Consider the following 26541-nt stretch of genomic DNA (forward strand, 5'->3'; position numbering starts at 1 on the left):
TCTCCAAATTAAAAGGCAGGGATTGTCAAATTATATTTTTTTAAAAAGAATAGAAAAATATAAAATGCTAGTGTCAATCAAAGAAAAGCTGAAATGACTATATTAATAACGAAGTAGATTCCAGATTAAAGAATATTCCCAATGATATCCATCTGAGCCACCAGGGAAGCCCCAAGATATAGAAAAGCACTACATAATGATAAAAGGGTAAAAATCAAGAGAATATGACAAAGTTACATATTTAATAACAAAATTCTCAAAATATATGAAACAAAAACTGACAGAATTGCAATGAGAAATAAGCAAACACAGATAGTCAGACATTTCATTACCCCACACTGAATTGTGTCCCCACAAAATTCATATATTGAAGCTTTAACCTCCAATGTAACTATGTTTGAAGTTAGGGCCTTTAAAGAGGTAATCAAGGTAAAACGAGGCCATGAGGGTAGGGACCTAATCCAATAGGGCTGGTGTCCTTCTATGAAGAAACAGAGACACTAGGGAAGCTTGGCACACAGAGGAAAGTCCATGTGAGGACACAGTGAGAAGGTGGCCACGCAAACTAAGGCAAGAGGGAGGCCTTAGGAAAATCCAAACTTGTCAATACCTTGATCTTGGACTTCCAACTTCCTGAACTATAAAAAAATAAACTTCTGTTGTTTAAGACACCTAGTCTGTATTATTTCATTATGGCAGTCCTAGCAAACTAATATAGCCTTTCTCAATAATTAATATTATTTTTATAAATAATTGATAATTACTGCAGAAAATAAGCAAGAATACATAAGCTTTGAACAATATTATCAATATCTTGACCTAACTGACATTACAGAACATTTGACCTAACAGCGGCAGAATACCCATTCTTTTCAAATGTATATGGAATATTTAGTAGACAAGTCTAAGAAAATTTTAAAGTATTCAAGTTGTACTAAATATGTTCTCTGACCACAATGGGATTAAATTAGGAATCAGAAACAGAAAGATCTCAGTAAAATCCCCTAAGTATTTGGACCTCAAATAACACACTTCTAAATAGTGTATAGATTAACACAGCATGGCAATGCACTGCATCCTTGTTTACATGTTTGTTCCTGCCTTTTTCAAGAGACCATATACTTTTCGATAGTAGGGCTCTTGAACTCAGTGCCTTCAAAACAGGGATGAAGGTGCTACTATCATGAAGTCCATGACATTGGCAGGGACTTTCTGGGCTGTAACCATAACCAACACTGTTCTACAAATGGAGACACTAGGATGCAAGATCAAGACCACGTAGCCAACAGATAAGGAATATGGGCTCAGACCCAGTCTCCACTCCAGCCTCATGCTCAGACAGGAGTAGACATTCAAGTAGCTGACACACACAGCCCTCTATCATAATCCCCCAGCTGGCACACACTTTTCCTCCCTTATATTTCAGTTATTTCTTTACAGCCTTCTCTTTTGTGTACTTTCCTACAGGCAGGACACCAGGCTCTTATCTATTTGTCTTCCAAGGCCCTGCACAGTGCCTGGCACCCTCAATTAATACTTGTCGACTGAATGAATTGGCTGTATTCTGTGAGCCAAGAGGGGATACTGTGACGTTTTATTCTTACAAATACCTTTATTACAACCAGGGAGAAAGAGGCACTGTGCTCCTGTGGTTTTCCTGCCGGCTGGGCCACAGTTAGAAACCTGGAGGAAGGAAACAGCAGAGGCGCTGTGTGGAGGCCGAAGCCATTTCAGTGGCTGGATGGTGGAGGAATTCATTTCAGATAGTGTAATAACATCTGCTCACGCTTCATCTGTACATAACATCTCCATTGTGAAGTGAGGCTAGACGGGATTAGGCTGCCTTTGTTTTCACCTGATACTGTGCTTTCATTTCTCCCAAAGAGGCGGGCCCAATGAGTGCACGGGGGACAGGGGAGGCCGAAATGCTGAAGCATTTAGCAGGCTCAGTTCAGGAATCTAAATTGCATTTAATTGTTAGGAGCAGACAGTGGGAAGGGTAGAGAGCAAGGCTGCCAGTTCTACAAGGACTCCCTGAGGGGTTCAGGGTAATTAGTGCTGGTCTTGATGGTGAGGTCTCTTTTTAGAAAGAAAAATCTCTGCAAAACTGAGCGAGGAAGCGTTCCACAGGCGTGCAGCAGGGCTCTGCTCTGTGAAAATGCAAAACCTCACAGTCCCTCTCTGCTCAGTTCTCTAGGCTAATGTTACAGTGGCAACAGTTACCCCCAAAGCCTAAACCAGCACAATCCAAGCCTCTTTTCCTTTCAGAAGAGAGGATTTCGGTGTGTGTTTTCCTACCTGGGAAACCTTGAGTAGCATTCCAGGGGGGAGACGCACTGAGCAAAATCGCCAAGCAACCTGACTCTGAAGTTAAACGCTACAACTTCCCGCGTGAGAAGAGCGGGCCCCAAACCTCTGGAGTGTTCCTGCCCAGAGATGCCTCCACCCACCAGCAGCCAAAGGACCCCAGAGCACAGGGACGTCCTCCGCCTTCCACGCACGGTCCCCAAGCTTCTCAGGAGTAGCGTTTGATTGTTAAACTAAAAATCAGAATGAGCAGAACCCAAAGTGCTGTGAAGTGGCTGACCTCTGACAACTTCTCACTCCTCAGAACCTTCATAAGTTTCCAGCAAAACGAATGCAATAAATGCCTAATTATTAGACTCAGAGAGGGGACTGTTGAACTTAGTAGGGAGCCGCCTGTGCATCTGCTCAATTTAAGTCAAGCGCCATGGAAGACAGTCCCAGGACCAAGGGCTGTAACATGGCCCTGGGGAACTTGCACTTCTGCAGCAACGCTGGAGCATCCTCACACACCCACAGAGTTACAGCACCCTTTTCCTCTGCAAAGAAACACAAGCTAGAAGGGAGTCCGTGAAACGGCCAATGTTCTGCTTCCATTCCAGTAAGGGAGTCCAAGGAAGTGTGTTCAAGAGGGAGCTGGATTCGAAAATTAAGACCAAAGCTGTCTCCCACTTCACGTGGGCTCACCAGGGCGCCGGCCTCCCACCAGGCAAAGCTTTACTTTCCCTCGCTCGTTCTTTCCTGCTCAAGTAACAGGGGCACACACGAACACACACGAGACACGCGTACACAGACAAGGACATACGCGCACTCGTGGACATACGGGCACGCGCAGAGACCAGGGCACAAGCGCGAGCGTGAACGCGCAGACAAGAGTGCAAGGGCACCCATACACACTTGCACACCGGCGCGCAGACCGGGGTACGCGGGCACACACAAGCACACGCGCGCACCAACCCAAAAGTGCTTCCACTCCCAGGGCTTCCATCCTGTCCCAGCTCCCTGTTCCCGGCGCGCCGGGGTCCGGTTCCCTGCGCCCCTCCCCCTCGCAGAACGCCCACTCACCTGGCGCCGGTGCCGGCGAGCCCGCGCCCCGCGCGCGCACCCTCCAGGCGGCCCCGGGGTCAGGGCGCGCAGCCGCATGGCCGTCCGGGTCCCCGCGGAGGGACGGGCCGGGCGAGGAAAGCCGAGGCAGGCGCGGACCCCTCCCGGGTGGCGATGCGCGGCAGGTATGCCTTCTGGGCCCCTGTGTCTGGGAGTCCCAGGAGAAGCTCGACCCCGGGAGCCCTGAAATGAAGCGGTCGCCAATTCCAAGTCCACTCGGCCGTCAGGAGTCAGATGCCGCGAACAAAAGCCAGACGAATGAGCGCACGGCCCCCCGGCGCCCCTCCATCTGACACGAATTAGCGCTCCCTTCCCCCCGCCCCAGACCGCAGCTCCGGAGAAGAGGAAAAAGGTTTCTCAGCCAAACCCAGGAAAAGTGGCGAGGAAACGCCTCCTAGGACAGGGGTGGGGGGCTAACCCTCCATCGCCCTCCAACGCCCTTGGCCCTCCCACTGGATTACCCCCGCCTTTGGCTGGAGCACAGCTTGACTAGGATTTCAGACCTCTCCAAGAATGCAGACCCAGGGACTTAAAATCAAAAGCCGCAGGCTCTCTGGCTTTCGGGATTTTAAATCTTGTATATTGTCCAGTAAACTTGCATCTGTAATGGTCAGTATCACCGGTAACCTATACTGCTAGCAAACAGTGGTTTTGGAGTGGAAAGAAGGAAAACTCTAACACAGAAAGGTTTTCTTTCCAGTTTGCCTCTTCAACTAAGAAAAACAAGGAGCAGCCTTGCCAAAGTGGGATGAGAAGCAGGTAGAGGTTCCAGCAAGCTCAAAGGAAATGACCGGTGGGCCTTCCGTACCTGGGGCCTGGGATCCACGATCCACAGCACCCCTCCCTGTCCTTACAATCCAGAGAGCCATCCAGCTCCCAGCAAATCACAGCCGAGTTTCCTCTCTTCTTTTAAGGAGATAAAGGTGACTGGGATGGTGAGGACAGGGTCTCACATGAAGAGGAAGCCAGACACCTGGAAAGGGGAAGGGTCGCTTAGCCTGAAGCACAGCCTAGAGGGGGAAGGTGGGCCTGATCCACAGACGGAATGGCCCTTTGCCTGTCAGACCCCACAAGACTGAGTCGTCTTGGGCAGGGCTCATGGACCAGTGACTCTTAGCTCTCCACCATGAGAAGCTCTGGCGACATTCCTGGAAAGAAGTCCCTTGACAGTGGACTTGTTCAGCGGAGGCCACCTCCTCCCTTCCGTGGGGTCCCATAGAGGAGGCCGCATGCAGAGGAGCATGTGGCCCAGGGAGCCGGATGGTCTCAGACCTGCCGGCTCACTGTGTGCATAGCAGTGCCATGTGCTCTCGTGGCTCACCCTGCCTCCCTGCCCAGCCCAGGGTGCAGCAGCACTAATGCCCTGCGTTGGTCTAATGCTCTGACTTCAGATCTTCAACTCCGCTTGCAACTCCAAATGTCTTAGCTTTGGAGAGCAGTCTGGGTGGGCTAGACCCCGGGCCTTTATGGTTAACACATGTGCAAATTCCAGCCATCAATTCAAAGGCCAACATTAACCTCTCAGGTTCTGGCACCAAATACCCATCTTTCCATTTCTGGGGGTGGAATAGCAAAGCTGCTCTTTGACTTTCAACCACATACCCAAAAAAAAAAAAACCAGAAACACATCATTCTGGCTTCTCACCTGGCAGCCACCCATTCATTCTCATTTCACCTTCATCCTTCAAATAAGAGTATATTCATCTGTCTCTGTATTCATTCATTCGTTTGTTAATTTATTTTCTAGATTCATTCATCATTATTCACTTTTTCTATAAAGGAGTCAAACTTTAGTTTTTGTAAACACCTCTCAGTTCTATTTCTTCATACACATCCCTCACCCCCATGTGATCGCAGGATCCCTAAGAACACACATCTGTATCAGATTTGAGTCCCCATCATCGAGAACAAGATGGAGCCCAGAGCTGTGTCTACAGGCCGAGATAGAAGCACACTCTTATGTTATCTGAGGGCACACAAGACAAACATTTTCCCAGGAATCAGCTGGATCTATCACCAGTCTCGCCCATGGAACCAGCAGGAGGAACCTCAATCATAGCAAACAGGTAACTTGCAACATGATAAAACTTGAACTCACAGACGGGGCTGCACACTCTATGGGGCCCTTGGAAATGATGGTCCTGAGCACCACTGTACCTAGACCCATGGTTGCCAGGTTGGAAGACAAAATAGGTGACAGGTGTTTTTATAGGGACACCTGAATCTCCTCTGATTAGATTAAAAATACATCATTCAGAAAATTCCCACAATTTATTATTAATAATAAATACATGCATGCAATCACATCTCACAGATGATAGCACAGTGAGCTATCACAACTTAGTGAGAATCAGGGATCACAGATCATCCACTGAAGTCCAGAACACCGGAGCCCAAGTGAACTTCTTCCCAAACACAAACCTGCCAGGACTCCCCGCTTTGCCTGCTGGCCCCCTCTTCAGCCCCTTTTCCCTCTAGCCTGCCACACCACCCCTCAGAGGCAAGCTGAAGCATGAGGGTTTGGGGCCAGCTCGGCCTAGGGACCAAGCCAGCTACTCCAGCCTTGCCAGATACCCCACTATTGCACTGCGAGCCTAGCCTGCCCCTGGTAAAGTGACAATCCTCCTTGTTTCTTGCTGGCCTGACATCTTCTGAATTCTGGCTGCACCGAGTCCCCAACAACAAAGGAGGTTCTTCCTGCACAAGATGGACTTCAGGAGGCCTGGGTCCAGACTTTGAGGGCAAAGCTCCACCACCAGGCCTCAGGGCTATATCACCAACCCAGACTGGCCTGGGGACACAAGCTCAGCAGTGAGTCCAACCCTAAGACGACATGCGAGGTTGGCCTGTCTGGGATCTAACTGAATGGAGGCTACTACCGTAGGCCGTCCCAGAATGCTGATGAGCAGCCTGTGTGCCTGACATTGCAGGGACTACAGTGACAAATGACTCTCCTTTATCCAACGGTGGAAATGTCTGTATGTGGCATTATGAGGGAGGCAGTGAGCCCACTCATAGGACTTCAGGGAAAAGAGATGACAGGTGGGCTGAGACCTAGAAGAGAGATGGACATTTCTGAGTCAGGAAAAGAACCAAGAGACTATAAGACAGGGTGTTTGCGTGAACGGAAGCACAGCATGCATTTGGGGCATGGATGGCAGGCAGGCAGAGTCCGCGTCCTAAGAGCAGGTGTGGAGAGGAAGGGGGCCCCACAAAGCAAGCCAGGGCCCAACCCTGAGGGCAGCGGGAGTCTCTGGCAGTGAGAGAGGAGGAACCACGTGAATATACTGTGTCCTGGGACCACTTGGCGGAGAAGGAGTTTACTAACACAGGAAGGGAGAATATTTCAGTGACAGCCATGCTGTGGGACTGGAATCAGATGCTGGTGTAACTCATGTTTTGAATGCAGAGACACAGATACAGAAATGAAAATCAATGCAAATGTGCACATGCACTCACGCACCCATGCACAGGCATGCACCCATACACACAGAGGCACATATGAAAACTCTCTACACTCCCCAGCTCTGTCTGCGGTGGGGGAGGGAGCGCCTAAAACAGCCCCCAAGAGTAGTGATTACATGTGGCCCCCACATCCCTGTTTCCCAGTAAAAGAAATCAGGGCTCCCCGGAGACATGGCTGATTTCAGATCTGAGTCAGGGATGGTACAAATGCCAGAAGGTAAGGGAACGCTTCCAGAATGGTGGGGCTGCATGACCAGGGGGCTGAGTGGGCCTGCAGAGGCTGTCCTGGCCAGACCTGGGACAACCCAAACATCAAAATAGTGATAATACTGGACTGTGTGTGTGTGTGTGTGTGTGTGAGTCACTCAGTCATGTCTGACTCTGCAACTCCATGGACTGAAGCCCGCCAGGCTCCTCTGTCCATGGGATTCTCCAGGCAAGAATACTGGAGTGGGTAGCCATCCCCTTCTCCAAGGGATCATCCCAACCCAGGGATCGAACTCAGGTCTCCGGCACTGCAGGCAGATTTTTTATCATCTGAGCCACCAGGGAAGCCCCTAGCCCCTCCAGAAATCCCAGTTCTGCAAGATGTTGGCATCTTGCTGCTGGCATCCAGCTGTTGGCAAGCAGCGGAGGCTTTGGGAAGTTTAACCTAGTGAGCAGTGCTCCACCGTCACAGCAGAGCTGACCTCCTGTGGGTGGTCCCAAACCCAGGTTAAATCCCCAGGTCGGGTGTGAGGATAGAGGCATCTCATCTGGCCTGTCCCTTCTGCCAGAGCATCCAGACAGCCCTCCTGTGCGCCTGGGAACTGGCCCCTCTGGGGAGGGTGTGGTTGGAAAGGAGACACTGACAGCACCCTCTGAGTCACCAAGCTTCATCTCTGGATTGAACCCCAGTCTTTTCATTCCTCCATAGTTCTGTGAACCAAAATGCCCAATATTCCCTAGCTTTGACCAAATCTGTCTAGACCACATCAGGAACTCTGGGTAGGGATTCTGCCTGTAAGGGTCTAATGTTGCCTCCTCCGAGAGGCAGGGCCGAGATGGGCTGCAGAGGCTGCAGAAGAGACAGCGCCTCGGGGCACTCGACCTGCTCTCCTCCTCGCTATGTGCCTGCTGGTTTGTAGTCATTACCCTGGGCCTCCCGTTTCGTAGGCTAACGAGAAGAATGAGCTCACTGCCGACCTCAAACAGTCCCTGTGCAGTTCACCCCAAAGCGGAGGGGCTTTGGTGCGATGCCCACCAAATATTCTTCCTCCCCTGCTAAGTCAAACCAGTCAATCCCAAAGGAAATCAACCCTGAATATTCATTGGAAGGACTGATGCTGAAGCTCCAATATTTTGGCCCCTTGATGTGAAGAGCCAACTCATTGGAAAAGACCTTGATGCTGGGAAAGATTGAGGGCAAGGGGAGAAGGGGGCAACAGAGAATGAGATGGTTGGATGGCATCACTGAATCAATGGACATGAGTCTGAGGAAGTTCTGGGAGATAGCGAAGGACTGGGAAGCCTGGTGTGCTGCAGTCCATGAGGTCGAGAAGAATTGGACACAATTTATCAACTGAACAATGACTCCTGCTAAGACGGGTCCCTGCACAGCCAGAAGAGTTTGGAGGACTAAGGTGAGAGGATCCAAGTAGACAATGAGGAGAAAAATCACAGTTTCTGAGAAAGATGCGGTATTTTCAACAATATAAAGTGAAGTAAAAGTCACTCAGTCATATCTGACTCCTTGCAACCCCATGGACTATACATTCCATGGAATTCTTTAGTCCAGAATACTGGAGTGGGTAGCCTTTCCCTTTTCCAGGGAACGAACACAGGTCTCCCACATTGCAGGCAGTTTCTTTACCAGCTGAGCCACTGGGAAAACCCAAGAATACTGGAGTGGTTAGCCTATCCCTTCTCCAGCCAATCTTCCTGACCCAGTAATCGAACTGGGGTCTCCTGCATTGCAGGCGGATTCTTTACCAACTGAGCTATCAGTGAAGCCCTCAATATGAACAAGTTTTAACTATCTCTGAAGTCTTTTTAAAAAGCAGACATTGTTTCTGTTTATCATCATCACTGTGAATATGTATCTGCAGTCCCAGGATAGGTGTGAGGCAGGTACGACTGGGTCTCATCTTGCTGTGGGGAAGGTAGGCCTTTGGGGTGACTCCCCCATATCTGGGTCACCCTCAAACTCAGTGAGGCCACGATGGAGCTGGGACTGCACCCAGCCCCATCAATGTGTTCTCAAAGAGAGTTTAATAATTAAAATATCTGATTTAAATTCCAACAAAAACAAGTTTCCCAGCCTGGGATGATGCTCCTGACTTGAAGTAATCTCTCCTTCACCCAGGTCATGCCCCAAGATGCTTCCAGCACCTGAAAAGAGCATTTCCTGTAAATAACAATGCTTGTTGCAACTCAGAAAAAAAGACAGCAAAATCTCCATCCAGGCTCAGAGAGCAGGAATCAGCGTCTACTGGAGGCAGACACTGTCTGTCCAGGTCAGACAGAAGCCACACTGCCTGGGCACTGCCCCATCACAGGCTTTCTCTGTGTGTCCCCAGGCCCCACCCCCATGCATAATAAACTATGTGTGTCCTCCAGGAACCCAGGCTGTGCCAAATACACATTACTGGAGGAATGAATGACTGTAAATCAATAAAGACAGATGCCAGGTTTTAAGGCAGTGGTCACTAGAGGCCACACCCCATGGTCACACCTGGGTTGGGCCTTGGAACTTGTGGCCTCATGTCTGCTGCCCTTTGATTTCTGATTAGCTGATTGACAATGATTCACAGCACCATTCACCCACCTTCCATTCTTTCCCCATAGTTCACTGTGTGGGAGGGACAGAGAGTTGATAAAGCATGAAGAGGAAAGCGGCCCCAGTGATGAGAAAGCTTGGGGTGGGGGAGCACTGGGAGCCAGACTCAAGATCAGACTTGACTGTGGAGAAAATGGGGAGTCAGAGGTTTGCTAGCAAAGGGGCAGGAGGGGGCAGAGGGTGGGGGATGGGAGGGGGCAGACCTCCTGCAAAACAGGCCAGCAGAGTGGGGACGGGTGTTTCAACCAGGACCTTAGTGGTGGTGGCAGCAGGAAGAGTGGGAGCTGACTCCAACGGGGTCACGACCACCAAAGATGGACTGGGTGGGAATTAAGGGAGAAAGATCTGGTTTGATAGACGGGACGGAGACCAGGACTTTCAGAGATTGTCAGCACTCACTGGAGGAAGGGGGCTTCGGATCTTTCATTACTGGCAGGCTTTTGCTACAGTCTCACGTGGGGTAGGTGGGGGTGGACCCCTGTAAGCACAGGTGCGGGGCTCTGCTCGCTAGCTCTCCAGTCTCCTCTATCACAAGTGCAGGGTCTCAGGGACCATCTACTGTTCAATCAGCTGACCAAGCCCACTGTACACCCACTGTGCATGAGTTTGGGATGGCCAAGGTCAAGGACACAAGCAAAGGTCACCACCTGCAAGAAGCACTCAGTCTGGCCTCCAGAAAACCTCTGTAGGGGTGCTGCCACCCACCCCCCTCCACAGTGGGCTCCCACCAGCGCTTAGCCACCCCGTGCACACCAACACTCAGAGCCTGTTGCCCTTGGCAAACGAAACGCATAACAATGTCTTGACCCTTTGCCCAGCTGGCAGGGTGTAAACCTGGATGACAGCAGGTGCTCGTAGCAGCCTTGACTCTCGCTCCCCTGCAGTCAAGCCTCACCAACTTTTCTTTCTGTGCTGACTCCCCGGCAGACACAGAGGCTGCAAGGCACCCATCTTTAAAGACAGCCCCCCTGCAGGCTTCCCTGGTGGTTCAGTGGTAAAGAATCTGCCTGAAAATGCAGGAGATATAGGATGGATCCCTGGTCCAGGAAGATCCCACGTGTCTTGGAACAGTTAAGCCCGTGCACCACAACCATTGAGCCAGCGCTTCAGAGCCCAGGAGTCACAACTACTGAACCCACACCCCACAACAACAGAAGCCCGTGCACCCTAGAGCTCATGTTCCACAAGAGAAGCCACTGCAATGAGAGCCTGCACACCTCAACCAGAGAGTAGCCACTACTTGCCACAACTAAAGAAATGCCTGCGTAGCACGAAGACCCAGCACAGTCAAAAACAAAATTATTTTTAAAAAATTATTAAAAAGCAGAGACATCACTGTGCTGACAAAGGACTGTATAGTCAAAGCTATGATTTTTCCAGTAGTCATGTATGGACATAAGAGTTGGACCATAAAGAAGGCTGAGTGCTGAAGAATTGATGCTTTGGAACTGTGGACTTTTGAGAGTCCTTTGGACTGCAGGGGGATGAAACCAGTCAATCTTAAAGGAAATCAACCCTGAATATTCATTGGAAGGACTGATGCTGAAGCTGCAGCTCCAATACTTTGGCCACCAGATATGAAGAGCCGACTCATTGGAAAAGATCCTGATGCTGGGAAAGATTGAAGGCAGGAGGAGGGGATGACAGGGGATGAGATGGTTACATAGCATCACCAATTCAATGAATATGAATTTCAGCAAACTCTGGGAGACAGTGAAGGACTGAGGAGTCTGGTGTGCTGCAGTCCACGGGGTCACAAAGAGTCGGGAACAACTTAGTGACTAACAACAACAACAAAAATTTTTTTTTAAAGAAAGAAAACAAGATGGCCCTTGTGTGACCTTCAACCCCTGCCACCATCATGGCTCATTTCATAATCCTCTTCCAGGGAAACTCCTTCAAGGGTTGGCTAGAGTCCACGTCCACTGCCCAGGTTCCATGCCTGGGACTGACAACCAGAATTTCCTCTCCATCCTCCCAAACTGCCCACCAGTCCCCACCTAGTTCATCACACCCAGCTGCTCCTCACCCACCCCAGTTGCCAGCTCATCTGCCTGCTACCCACGTGCCACACATCCCTCTCCTAGTTCCCAGGCCCCCACATCCTAGGTACCTTCTCTTTCTTGGGTCCTGCTCTCATCTCCCTTAGATAGTCCTTGTTCCCTGGGCACCTCTAAGTGTCCTGGACTCTTCTGTGTGCACACTCCCCCCAGCTGTCCCCTCTAGCCTATCCTATCATCGTTGATGACACCCCACGTCCCCTCCAGCCCTTCCCTTCTGACCTGCTGAGTCCTGGGTATCACTGGCTCCACATCTCCACCGGGCCATCCCCTGAGCATCATTAACCTCAGCCCCCCAAGTCAGAACTCTGGGTTGTCTCCTCACAAGTATCATATGGCCACCCTGCCAGCAAGCCCTTCAAAATGAACCCCGAAAAGACCTTTCTCTGGTCTCCATCCCCACCACAACTGGCCCCCTATCAGCAAGCTCACTGGCTCTCTGCATCCACAGGCCCTGCCTTAACGAAGCACAGCACACTCCCCAGCTTTCACAAGCATACTTTAACCAGAAAATGCCAAACTTCTGACCTTGGGCCCACAGATCATTTGAGCCAGACCATGACCACCTTGGACCTGTTCAACTCCTCTGCTCTTTTCCCACCTGCTCGGTAAGCTGCTGTCTCAGGACGTTTGCACCTGCTGTTCCTGCCACCTGCAACTCACCCATGGGGCTTACTCTTCACTTCCGTCAAATCTCTGCCAAAACGCTACCCTCTCTGAGAGGCCCTGCATGACACCCTATGGAGATAGCCCTCCCACCTCAGCCCATACTCACTCTCTTCATGTGGCCTGGTTATTCTTCAGTGTCCTTACGGCTACCTAACTCCTGTCCTGGTGGCGTTGTGGATGGGTTTACTGCCTGTCCAGCCAAAAGGGCAGGGACCCCATGTGCTTGGCTGGCGTGGGGTTCCCCATGCCTGAATCAGCACTAAGCAGAGACTGAGTGACAAATGAATGAATGAATGTGCTCCTCACAACCCTTGGCAGGCCCCTCACTGACCGCTTCAGACCTCCCCGCCGCGCAGAGCCCAGTTGCTGCATCTGGCCCCTCTGGCAGGGCGCCCACCTGGTCTCCTCTCTCCCCTCCTGCCTTCCACCTGGAGGCCCTTCATCCCAAATGCCAAAACACATCTCCCTGCAGGGCCCTCTCAAGGCGACATGGCTGAGGTCCACTGGCCCCCAGCCCATTAAGCACGTACAGTGTCCCATGCTCGCCTCTCCAAGCATGTCACACGTCATCACAGGAAGACCCGTACCTGTTTGCTGGAAGGAATCAGGGATGCTACCCTGGGCTGCCACCCAGCAGCACCACAGGACAGCTCAGCATACTGCCCTTTGCAAAGTGAAACACACAAAGCAAGACAGTAGCAGCCAGACCACAGGGACCCTGTCCCAAAGCCGAAGCACAAGACACGCGTATGCAGCGTCTCAATCGGCAAGGTGCATGCAAACAAAATCTACGTCTCTTCATGGAAAACATGCATGGGGTGTGCGATTCCACACAGGAACATGTTCTAAAGCAATGAGCACACAGGTAGATCAAGATTTAGATGGAAGGCCATTCCTCACAGAAGTGTGCACAGCAGGAGAAACTGGATGCAGCTCCAACATCCAATGAAGAGCCAGCTCATTAGAAAAGACCCTGATGTGAGGGAAAATTGAAGGCAGGAGGAGAAGGAGATGACGGAGGATGAGATGGTTGGATGGCATCACTGACTTCATGGACATGGGTTTGGGCAAGCTCTGGGAGATGGTGATGGACAGGGAAGCCTGGCATGCTACAGTCCATGGGATCACAAAGAGTCGGACACAACTGAACAACAACAAAATTGCCTGAGACAATTTGATGGCACTAACACACAGGAATCTTTAAGAGTATACCAGATCCATACTCATTGACATGAAAATACTCATGATATATTGAGAGAGGCACAAAAGAATCTAAGTTTTGATCGTTCCCACCAGTCTTTCCCCACATTGCGGGCATCTTGCCACCCAGAAGGAGAACTGGTTCTGGGGTAACTGATATCCTCCTCCAGGTTCACTCCCAGCCCAGGAGTGTGAACTCACTTTGCAGAGGGGCAGCCAGGGCTCACCCTCCTTGGGCACCAGGTAAACACCAGGAGCATTCCTCGGAACACCTGGCCCCCAAAGGAGCTGACTCTTTGCAGTGTCCCCACTGCCTCTTTCTTGACAGGCAAACAGGGCCCCCTGCCACCCAGCAGACAGACAAGCCTAGGGCCCAAGTCTGGGCCCCGCCTGGTCCCTCCCCGTGTGCGCATCCCCCTCAGGACCCTGACCACGTGTCCATGTGCTGGTGCTGGATGCCAGCAACGGAGCATGAACGAAATAAAGACTTTGTCCTCACAGGGCCTACATTCCAGGAGGTAGCCAGGCAGGCAACAGAGACAGCATATGGCATATGCCAAATGCTCGGGAAAAAAACTAAGCCAAGTGAAAAAGACAGAAAATCATGCCAGGGACATGTAACGGCAGGGTGCCTCTTCATCAAGGGTGATTTGATACTTTATATACAGGTGACTGAGGGGCTTCCCAGGTAGTGCTGGTGGTAAAGAACCTGCCTGCCAATGCAGGAGACATAACAAGAGACAGAGGTTTGATCCCTGGGTCAGGAAGATCCCCTGGAGGAGGGCATGGCAACCCACTCGGGTATTCTCACCTGGAGAAGCCCAGGGACAGAGGGGCCTGGTGTACTACAGTCCACGGGGTCGCAAAGAGTCAGACAGACTAAGAGACTTGGCATGCATGCATGCACACCCAGAGGACTGAGAAGAGGCCACGGACATAGAAGCCCGAGGACCACCAGGGCCACAGGTGGACAGGAGCCCCTGCCGGTCATGCCCAGGGCAGGGGTGGGGACAGAACAGGCTCCGAGGTGGGAAGGGGACCAGGCCAATGTAAGGACTTGACCTGTGAGAAACAGCTCGCCAGAGTGCCGTGGGCACAGGAGGGCTGTGCTGTGACCTGGAGACTGGAGGGAGGGAGAGGTGGCAGGAATGTGACAACGCGCCCCCAGCAAGGGACAATGGCAGCTGGTCGCTGGCACCAGGTGGTGGCAGGGGCCAGGCCCAGGTTCTGCAGCCCAAACCCACTCTGACATGGCGGGTGGCAGGGCTCTGTCTTGCTTAGTGCTGATGTAAGCAGAGAGACCACAGAGTGAGGGGATGTACAGACTTTGGCCCAAAACTCCAATGAGGAGACATCCTGAACGAGATAGTTCATTATCCAGGGAAGCACTTTGGAAAGTGATGTGGCAATATAGATCAAAAACTACAAAAATGGTCACGTTCCTGGCCCTGCTCACTCAATCCCTGTGAATTCCAATTAAGGAGGTGTCGGAAGACAGAGGTGCCAAGCAGGAAGGCGCTATGTCATCATCGTCAGTCACAACGAGAGGGAAACAAAATCCATAAAGGGACAGAGCCATGCAGTAACCCCAGCACCTAGGAAGAATATGCCAGTGAGCAAATCCATAACCGGAAATATTACATAGGCATGAGTCCTCACATTGCAGAGACAATGTAATAACAAAGAATATTTCTGCTAAGGCACATTAAGAGGCATTGTGCAGAGAGCTTCAACAATGAATCTTCGTCCGGAAAGACGGATGGGCAGGCAAAGTAGAGGGAAGCAGGTTTTCTTCCCTTCCTCTCCACATACCCACATTACAGAGTTGTAGTTGTATCTGTTGTGGTTGTGTCTTTATCATTTTCTTTTTTTTTTAAGGAAACATTTAAATAGACATTGAAAAGGAGCAGCGAGCTTATTTATTTGCATACACCCCATTCCAGGCACATTCTTCTGAAACATCTCATTCATTTCTTTTTTTCATTATTTTTCCCCTGAGGTTATTTTGGCTGCAAGATGAATTCTCACAAAATAACAGGGGCTTGACAAATAAAAGAACTGCTCAAAGCATTCATGTTAACCTTGCCAAGCCAGGAAGCAGTCTGGAGTTCAGCGTGTGAGTGAGCTCCAGAAATGATTTGCCTGAGGAACGAAAACAATAGCAACAACAACCTCCGCCAAAAGGCTCTCTGCTTCCATTTCAGAAATCAACAGGGACTTCCCTGGCAGTCCAGACTTCGCACTTCCACTGAAGGGAACACAGGATCGATTCCTATTCAGGAAACTAAGGTCCCACATGCTGCCGGGTGCAGCCAAAAGGAAAAAAGAGAGAGGAAAATCGACAATGGCATGTGCATATACCTATACACATGTATGCATTACACACACATGCTTTGCATATGAATACATATAGATATGTATATATGCATACACATGCACAGATGTGTACACATAAGACACTCATTGCATAGATGCACGTGTGCATATGTGTGTACATGTGTGAGCATGAGCACGCAACGTGTGCACAGCAGTGTTCATAGATGCACACGTGCAGACACACAGCATGTGTACATGCCTGCCTGCATGCCTGTGTGCACATACACGCACATCCACAAAGCGGGAGGCAAGCAAGTGGGGGGCTTTTTTGTGAGGGGCACATTCGGATCCTCCTGAACCCTGTTACCTTCTTTTGTAAAATAAACCCCACTGACTACCGGACAGTGAGACATTCCACTTTAAACATGGTCACTGCAGGGGCTTCTGGAGAAACTTTTAAGTCAAAATGTGACCTTTTAAAGATTCCTTTTATTTAATTAAACAGAAGTTGACTACCCTGAGGCAGACCCAGGATGTTTTCAATTCCCTGGTCCCAGATCCCAGAGTCTGTCCTGGCTGTCCACAGCCACTTCTCACCCCACCTGCTCACAGCCCATCCTGGAGCATCAGGGGTCACCACAGGGATGTTCTGTGCAGCCTGAGAGGACAAAATGACTTTGCTCATCATTTGCTTGAATTTCTTTTTTAACCCGATAACTGTGCCCTGCTATGAGCTTCTCTCGTTGGTGGGAGAACCTCGAAGCCACACTTCCTAAGCAGAGTGAAATAAAGCTTCAGCCTACTTCCCAGACAAAGGCTGAGGGGATGAGATGAGATTTCTGAGGTGGGCATGCAGTGCAGACCCTTGGCCAGCCACCCACACCTTCTTGCATGCCTGGTATGAATGCCAGACCCCAGTGGTGAGGCTCCTTCCACAAGTGCGCTGGTCGGGGTTCGACTCTCATGGGTCTTGGTGTGGAGGGTGCTACCCCCACTCCCCCACCTGAAAAGGAGCAGGCTCTGTGCCCATGCTGAATCGCGCAGGAAGGCTGCCAAGAGCAGGAGACGGAGCGAGAGCAGGAGGGGAAGCCATGGGGGACACCCTGACCCGAGGCTCTGACCTTCCTGGGAACGCCCACCAATCTGAACAACGCTTGAGCCAACCATGGGCTGCATTGTGTTTGGGAAACCTCTTAGGCATCTTATTCAAAAGGGTTGACTTTGTCATCTCTCTGGTCTTCACACCCATGTACAGACACAGAATGCAAACGTCTTACTTGAAGGGCCCTGGACAAACGGGCCCTTTACCTCAATCACGAGTATCAATCCTGCCTGTGCCAAGCTCACACAAGGACCTTTTTCCCAAGCATGAGTTCTCTTAACCTAGTCCTCCTCCCTACCCTTCAAAGATACCTGTCTTTTAATTTTTCAAACACAAGAAAAGAATATCCACAAGGTATAATGACCAAAACGCCTCTGTCAGTCCACCACATTTTTCCAAACTTTTTGATAGCAACACACAGTAAGAAGTACATTTCAACCAGCATCCTGGTAAAACACATATTGATACATGTATAAAAAACTGAAAAAAAAAAAATTTTTTTAATACCTTACAACCTGTAGAATACTCTGAAATTGTTTTCATCCTAGTTCATTTTTTTCAAGTACTGTGTGATTTCTCTAGCCACGAATAATTGGAGAGATGTCAAGGGCATTTGGAAATAAAAGGAATCTTTTTCTTTCAATCGTCACCACAAGCGGGGTGGTCACCATCCTTCACTGGGAGGGAATAGAGATGCTGTGCAATTCCTGGGGCAAACCCCCCAACAAAGAATTATTCCACCAAAATGCAATGAAGCATGTGCTGAAGGGTGGCTCCCACTGTTCAAAAGCATGTATCGTGGAATTTTCCAGAGAAAGTCTACAAACTGGAAGAATATCCTATTTCAGGAGCTCAGAGTAGGAGGTGGGTGGTAAGCAGGCCTCCAGGAGATCTGCCATCTTTCTGTCAATCAGTCCTGAGCTTCAGGACCATCCCACCCCCATCAACGAGGCCCCAGCAGGTCTTCCCCCTTCAGACAGGGCAATGCTTCCTGCAAGCAAGAGGAAAGAAGCGCTTCCAATTTCAGAGCCCTGTGTGGGTTCCCAACATAAAAGGGGAATGAGAATTTGTTGTCCTGATGGTAGCAAGTTGCAGCAAGTCCAGGGCACGGGAGATCAAAGGGGCTGGGCCACCTCCAGGTAATCCCCACCAGGAATGTTTCCTCTGCTCACACTGTTTTCTCTTCTTTTCTTAGCCCCAGGCAAAATGCAAAGCTCCCATCTGTGCCCCGCCTTTCAGGCTCACCAGGAACTCCCAGACTCTGGGTGCCCCACCTTCCTCACAAGTGTCCAAAGGCACAGATTTCACAGAGCCCGACCAGGTACACTTCCTGCTACAGCTACATGGTGTGTGGGGCAGGAAAGGGCACCAGGTTTTCATTCTAAGGACACAGGGCTGGGGCCCACCTTTGCATTCACTTGCTTGCAGAATTCAATTGTGTTTCCTCCCTAGAAAAATTGGGACAGAATCATCCCAGCCCCACTCAGCAGGAATAGGACAGGGGTGTGACCCGTACAGAGGCACTGGCCTCACTCGTGGTCACACGCATCTCCATCCCTCAGTGCCCGCTTGGGGGTTCCCTTGGTGTGTCCCCCTGTGCAAGCCCAGCGAGAAAATCTAGCTCTGACACCAGACGGAGCCTCCTTGCAGAGAAGGAGGGGGCTCTGCAGGACCTCCCGGAGCAAGTCCATGAACCAGGGCACGGGAAAACCAGCTGAAACCTCCTAGAGCCCAAAACCACTCCCCAGCTGGCTGTTTACTGCACTCTTCAAGGCATATGCCAAGTAAATACAAAACACTGAGCACGCATGCTCAGATGTATATAATGAGGGTGGAGATTTCCTAGGACGACTGTACCCCAGGATGGCTGTCCCCCAGGGGCAGCGTTACGACATTCACCACTGGTGAGTCCCTAGGACTTTCCGGTGCAGAGAAGTGACTAGGCTGCTCGTGCACCAAGAACAGAGACCCAGAGGCCAGGATAGATGAGAGGACATAGGGACATCTTCCCAGCTGAGAGGCGGCACAAGAAACTGACCTTCTTTTTGTAATCACCATGACCCACCCAGCTAGAGAGGACAGGCTTCCTGTTCTCCCAGCTTCAAGGCCTCCATCAAGGTCAAGGGCGTGACCCCTAACACATCACAGGGTGTTGAAGGCTGCTCCCACCCAATCTATCTCTGTCCACCCACCCCTTCCACCCATGCCAGGCCCTCCCGCTCGCCACCTGGCGTGCTCTACAAGAGAGGAGAGCGGCAGAGCTTGAGAGAGGCCAGTGCAGTGTGGGGCCTTGTTAGGATCCTGATTCTAACACACCTACTAGAAGAGTCATTTTAAAGCAATCAGAAAATCTGAATACAGATTTCCGGCAATGAGTGTTAAGTCGCTTAAGTCGTGTCCAACTCTTTGCGACCCCATGGACTGTGGCCACCAGGATCTTCTGTCCATGGGATTCTCCAGGCAAGAATACTGGAGTGGGTTGCCATACCACCTTCCAGGGGCTCTTCCTGACCCAGGGATTGAACCCATGTCTCTTACATCTCCTGCACTGGCAGGTGGATTCTTTACTGCTAGCGCCACCACAAAGGAACTACTCAGAAGAGCAAGGACTCTCAAAGCCAACATTCCCAAAATCTTGCGAAATGTCACCTCCCCATCAAGGGAGTGACAGTAAGGATCAGAGAAATTTAAATAATATCCACATTGAGTAACTACAACAAATGTGTACCGTCCCCCCAGGGCCTAGGCACCTATGTCCAAGGTTGCCTTGGGAACACGTCTTTGTCCCTGAGAGGACAGCTGCTGACCCAGCCTCAACCACCTGGTCCTCCTCTTCCTTCTCACTCACTAGCGGGAGGGGGCTGTACCGAGTCCAGTGCACGGACAGACCCCCAGATCCACAAGGCAGCACCCTGTCTGCCCCCAGGTCAAGAGGGCATCAAAGCCAGGACTTCTGGGCATCCTTGAGCCCACACTGCCCACTGGAGATAGCATACAAGCCACATTTTATGTAGTTTTCCAATTTCTGGTAGCCACATTTTGAAAAGAAACAGATGATAGCAATTTTAATGATATATTTTACTTAACCCAATATATCCAAATGGTTATTTTTTTCACCATGCAATCAACACGAACATTACTCAGAAGATATTTCACCTTTTTTTTGGTACTGTCTTCAAAATCTTCTGCGCATATTATGCTGTCAACACATATCAGTTTAGACACTAAAATTTCTGAGTTAAAGTGAAATATAGTCCCAGCAAAACAATAAAGTTGTGTTCAGTGGAAAAATAACAGTACTCTGCTAACAGCTTTTAAAGTTAAAAGACTTAGAATTAACAAGGAATCTGAAATTCCCTTCCCCAGTCACACCGGCCTCGTTTCATGCACGTGGCCAGCATCAACATACTGGACAAGCAGCTCCGGGCTCCTGAGAGCACTTACTCAGCAGAACCTGTTCACTCATCAGTTTCAGATGAAGACGATGCAAAACGCAAAGGGGGCAGCACAGATGGTCTCTGTGAGGGTGTGCTGAATTAGCAGTGTTGGCGCAGGTTCTATCCAGACAAGGGAAGCCCAGGGCCCCCATGGTGCCCCCAAGGGAAGCCAGCAGGGGCAAACAAGCCTTGGCAGGCACAAAGGACTGGAATAGATCTGAATGTCTTTTGGCCCTACGGGACCCTAGAGTTCAAGGACAATATTCCAGGGTTTTATCTTTGTATCTAAGTGGTACACTTGGAGCAGCATGCTTATGTTCCTTGGGATGTTCCTCCTGCAGACCTGAGTTTGTCACACTGCCCCTTGCCAGCACTGAGGCTCTTAGAGACGTGTGCTCCACGTCTTTACTATGTTGGTTGCAGGATGTGACTGAGGACTCTGCAGGTCCTTTACAGAGGCATTCCCTCAAGATTCAGATTTGGAAAAACTTGTTTCTGACTCTGTTGTCTGTTTTTCTCCAATTCATTTATTTTTATCCTATAGATACAATGAAACAATTAGAAACAACTGTTTCCCTTACCCAGCTGGCTGCCAGGAGGCTCACAGCTAAATCATTGTGATACACAGAATTTTTAAAAATATCCACTGGATGCTGACGTTCCATGGGCTACATGGGCTTCTCAGATTTCTATTTCCTCTCTTTCTCTCTGTATTTCCCTTTGACTATTTAATCATCTTTATATGCGTGCATGCATGCTAAGTCGCTTCAGTCATGTCTGACTCTGCAACCCTGTGGACTGTAGCCCACCAGGCTCCTCTGTCCATGGGATTCTCCAGGCAAGAATACTGGAGTGGGTTGCCATGCCTCCTCCAGGAGATATTCCCAACCCAGGGATTGAACCCATGTCTCTTATGTGTCCTTCATTGGCAGGTGGGTTCTTTACCATTAGCACCACCTGGGAAGCCCCCAGTCTTCACCCATACATACTTCTGCTTTTCAAATCATTTTGGAAATCTGGCAAGGCAATAAGTCATCGAACTAAAGTTAAAATTCAATGGGTTTAGAACATGGACTTGGAGTTTTCAAAGATGAACATAACAAGCACATTTACGTCTGTGGTTAAAAGGCCTGTGTCTGGGCATCCTGGGCTACAGGGGCTGCCCAGCAGGTTCCCACCTAGGACAGTTGCATGCAAGCACCACACTCCCACTCAAACACCAGCAAGATTGCGGACACCAGACCAGAGGCCCAGCTCTCAGCTGAGCCGTGCCAGTTCCAGAAATACTCTCTCTTCTTCTGAAACTGAAAGTGAAGTAGCTCAGTTGTGACTCTTTGTGACCGCATAGACTGTAGTCTACCAGGCTCCTCAGTCCATGGGATTTTCCAGGCAATAGTACTGGAGTGGGTTGCCATTTCCTTCTCCAGGGGATCTTCTTGACCCAGGGATTGAACCCGGGTCTCCTGCATCGTAGACAGACACTTTACCGTCTGAGCCACCAGGGAAGAATCATCTTCACAAACCTCACAGCCTCCTCTCCCAGCTCATAGATGAAACAGACCCTTCCAAAGAGTAAACCCGCCACCCCAGGATCACACAGCGATTCTTCCACATCCTCAGGCTACACATACTTCTGGAGGAAGGCGGCCACTGTCCAGCCCCCGAGCATCTTCCAGGCTCCACACCTGTCCTCGCAGCTGGCCACCAGCTCAGAGGAGTGTCAGCTGACAGTCAGAATCAGGGCATCCGGGGAGCAAGTGGCCTCCGGACTAGTCTTTCTGACATGTGCCCCCAGAGACTCCCCTCTTGGAAGTGGTGCTGAGCATGTAACCTCACCCCTGGTCTTCTCAGAAGCAAACCTTGACCCAGGACACTGGCCAACAGCACAGCCGGCCTCCACTGGCCTCAGGAGGATGAAGCAGCAGGAAGGAAGAGCCCAGAGTTGACACCGGAGGACATGGCGACAGCCTGTCTTCTTGGAGGACTCTCACGGTCACTCAGACGGTTCTTTTCAGGGGGAACTCTGAAGGAAGAGGTCCTGTGGCCCCAGCGCACACCCACACACAGGCTCAGAATCAGACGGAGCTGGGCGATTCCTGAGGTGCCTGCACTGCTGGTATCAGCAAGAGGCCAAACAGTAAAACAGAATGTGCTCAGTCACTAAAGGGAGCGGCTAGCGGCATTTCAGAAACACCGCCCCACACTTCTCACCCTACAGGGACCTTGGATCAGCATAGATCTCACCGTGTGTGGCCCACAGAAGCTGCTGGAAGTGCTGGCACGCAGGCAGGGCTGGCCCACAGCTTCTGCCTTCGCCCTCTTCAACCCAAAAGCTCTCTACTGAGGAACACCCAGGACCCGTGGCCCTGAGGAGGGACAGGCTGGTGGCCAGACCCCCTGCTGAGCCCATCCCATCCCCTCAAGCCAACCCCATGCTGCCCTAGACCACAAGAAAAAATAAACCTTGTTGCCTTAATCTTCCAAGTCTGGGGCAGTCTGTGTCACAGTAGACAACTGACACAGTCATCCATGCCAAGCTGAGTGGCTGCTCAAGGCCAACAGAAAACCGGGGCCCAAATGCAATGCACTTTGATGGAACATTTCTCCGTTTTAGTAGTGATGGCAAACACTCCAGACACCCTCACCTCCAGGGGACAATGCACTGAGCAGGGCCCAGATGGTGATCAGTTTGGAAATGGCAGTGAGCCGCTTTCCTTCAATGAAGTTCTGCAAAGAATATCTCCAGCACCATTTACAATTATTTTTACAAACTCCAAGAAATGGAATTAGAATTATCTGGTCAGTGGTGGGTGGGACAGACACTTGAATATTCACACCCTTCATCATGGTGAGGTGCCTGCTGCTGAAGTGGGTCACTGGGTGAAGCTCTCCGATCTGCTGTGTGGACACCCTTAGAGATGGTGTGACTTTTCAGTGGGATTCTTAACTGCCTGCAGAACAGGTCATCAGTCTCTTAGCTATGTGTAGAGACAAGACTTCTTTTAGATTTGCCTGAAGATGAGTAAGAACAGTATTAATAAGTTAAAGGCCTGTCACTTTATTAATACTTTGCATAGGGAAGTAGGTGTCAAGGCTGGCCAACTCTATCAGTGCCTGGAGACAATGAATGCATCAGTGGCCAATTACACACCAAGCTGCCAGCAGGGGTGGAGGAGCCCAGATGAGTGCCAAAGACTCCTGCTCTGGGCACAGTGATGGCCACCCCAGTTCCTGCTCCTGCCCCCACCTCAAAGCCAAGTCAGGACTCACTGGGCACCACCAGGCCAGGCCCTCTGCCCTGTGCAAACATCATTATGGACAACAGCATCAGAGCTGGGAAACCAGGAACCCCCTGCCTGGGACTCACCCTTCAGGGACTCTCAAACCCCTAGCCAATGACAATGGTTCCAAAATCAACAGTCGCGCCAACTGCACCAAGTGAGACAAAATATGTAAAAATGACCCCTAAGCCAAGAGGCATTCCATAAGTAATGAGAAGAAAATACACTTTCATCAACTTATTTGATCACTATGCTAAGACACACCCTTTACAGAGGCCCTATCACCTGTCTTCCAGGAGAAACACCCTGAGATGCAGCGAATTGAAGGTCACAGGTCAGTAAGCAACAGATCAGGACTTATCAGCAACAGAGAACTCTACCCCTCCTGCCAGTAAGTCCCTTTCAATAAGGACCTTTTCCTGGGGAATCCACCTAGGTCTATTCTAAGCCAACGTACAGAAGGCCTTCCCTGCTTCTCCAGGTAGGGAATGTTATAATCACAGCCCACTTTGTGCAGTACTCACATGTGCCATGGAGTGCATTATCTCATGGGAGCCCTGGGCTGAGGCCAACCAGCGACAGCACTGGCGGCTTTTCTGGCACATATTTACCAACCCACATAAATCTTCCCCTCTTCCATCACAGTCACTGACACAGGAAAAACCTACAACTTAGGCTTAACCAGTCAGGGCAAGGCTTCTGTGGCCAAAGGACTTCTGTTGAGTGGCCATAGAAGAGATGCTCTCTCTCCAGAAGTATGCAACGGGCAATTGACTGCCATCTCATAGTCACAGGAGGCCCACCAGGGAAAGAAAGTGACAACTAAAAAGGCAGAGAAGAGAGTTTATGGGCAGTCACATGGTTGAGTTGCTTGATTAACCAAGCCTGGTATCCACATTACTTCTCGTTATTCTACTTATATAAATCAGTAAACAGCCATTGGGCCTAAAGAGCCCTTGACCTCAGAGGCTCAAAGGGAAGTAAATTGTCCAGGATTCCCAAGATAGTACATAGTAATGTTGCTACTTGAATCTTGTCTCTAGTCCAGATTCTCCTCTGTAATGCTTAATTTTCTGTGTCCTTTTAGCTAGATTATGACACCAAGTGTCTATGTACATGTTGCTAGAAAGGTTTTTTCAGATATGATTCACATTTAAATCAGTAGATATCAAGTAAAGCAGATTTTCCTCCATAATTAGGGGGGGGCCTCATCCAAACAGTTGAAAGCCTTGAGAAAAGACTAAAGGGAAAATATAGAGGGAGGAATTCTGCTCTAGACTGTTTTCAACTCAAAACTGTAATATCAAAACCTATGGAAATTTCTAGCCTGCCATGCAAACTTAAAACACACCAGCCCCCTCAAATTCATATATTTATCTAGATAGATGATGATAGAGCTATATAGACATGTATCTATAGATATCTGATATACTTGACTGAAACATCTGCTTTAAACCCTAGGCTCTCTGTTGCCTCACTCTTAGTCACCATCAGTTCCCACAGCACCTCCTTTTGCTCTTATGAACATATCCACTTCCTACATCGTTTCATGTGTGCACAAAGCTAAACTCGGCTTCTGAGCTCAAAGCAACTCATCTCCCTTTGCATGAAGAGCACATTGTCTTGCACACAAAAGAAGTTCCATCTTCATGTGTTTGATGAATAAAACTATCTTCAACCAGAAGAGCTGGCAACAAAGGCCTCCAGAAATATAGATTATCACTCATTACAGCAGCAAGCCAGTCAGTCAGGGACAAAGTGAAATATGAATGAATGCTGAAAACATGCCCAAATTTATGCTGATTAATGCAGACCTCAGTCTCCAATCCTACACTCTGCTGGGTGTCCTAGTCTTGCAAAGGAACAGAAACTGGGGGCTCCGCTGGCTAAAGGATGGAGCTCCCCTAAATAAACACATGTCTTCTCTGGCACAGACCCCTGAGAGGAACTGGAAAAATTACCAGCCACAGCCTGATACAAAAAGATGTGTGGATTACTGCAAAGTCAAACTGAATTTAAAGATATTTGATTGAACCACGTCACTGGGTTTCCAGAGCTAGTGCTTCATACAGAAGAATGGATAAACTTAACCAGCGGTTCTCAGACGAGTGGGCATCTGAACGTCCTGCAACTGTCACTCCTAGACCAGAATATGGTGAAGCCCAAACCTGGAATTTCTAACAGTCCCCAGGGATGCTGATGCTGGTCCCGAGACCTCACTTCAAGAAACCCTGACTTAGACATATGTCAGAAAATACAGACTGTCAGCAAACCCACCCAAACAGTGGGCTGAGCTGGGCAAGTGAGCCCTGGGTAGGCATCTGCTGCGTGGCTGTAGTGATAGCTACAGACTTGGCCCCAGAAAGGTTACGTAGGATGCCACTGGAAAGCACTCGAGAATACCATCACAAAAACAAACTAAAGAGCATTCTTCTATTGCCAAATTCACAGAACTATCTAAAGAATAAACACAATAAATAAAATTCTCTTACTCTATCCAGGTAAGACAATTGGTAATTAATAGTCTGATTACTTGTAGGATAATGTCTGCAAAGTACTTAAATGGTAAAAGTCTAGCATTTCATGATCTCAATATATAACTGATTCAGGCAAGGACTATCCTTGGATGCTGAACCATTGATTGAGTGGTAGTTAGAAAGCAGGATGCTCAAGAGTCTTAAAGGGACAAAGGAAAAGATATACCTGACACCAAGGAATTCTAGGGCCTTCGCCAGGTAATTAAGCTTTGAGGGCCAAGAGCAATTACAGACACTGTACCTCTTGA

General features: G+C 49.8%; 1 protein-coding gene across 3 annotated transcripts in view; it reads right to left on the bottom strand.

Annotated features, from left to right (window-relative positions):
- The window catches only part of TNS3 (tensin 3), a 220812-nt gene that overhangs the window by 179064 nt on the left and 15207 nt on the right, over positions 1 to 26541 (bottom strand). The window contains exon 1 of one of the 3 annotated variants that reach the window (XM_070467272.1): positions 3370 to 3669. The exons of the other annotated variants lie outside the window; for them this stretch is intronic. Within the exon in view, the coding sequence (XP_070323373.1) occupies positions 3370 to 3447 (78 nt within the window). The 5' untranslated portion in view covers positions 3448 to 3669. Of the gene's footprint in view, positions 1 to 3369; positions 3670 to 26541 lie in introns of those variants that run through there. 3 annotated transcript variants of the gene reach the window in all.

This window comes from Odocoileus virginianus, chromosome 1 (genome assembly GCF_023699985.2).
Source record: "Odocoileus virginianus isolate 20LAN1187 ecotype Illinois chromosome 1, Ovbor_1.2, whole genome shotgun sequence".
NCBI lineage: Eukaryota > Metazoa > Chordata > Mammalia > Artiodactyla > Cervidae > Odocoileus > Odocoileus virginianus.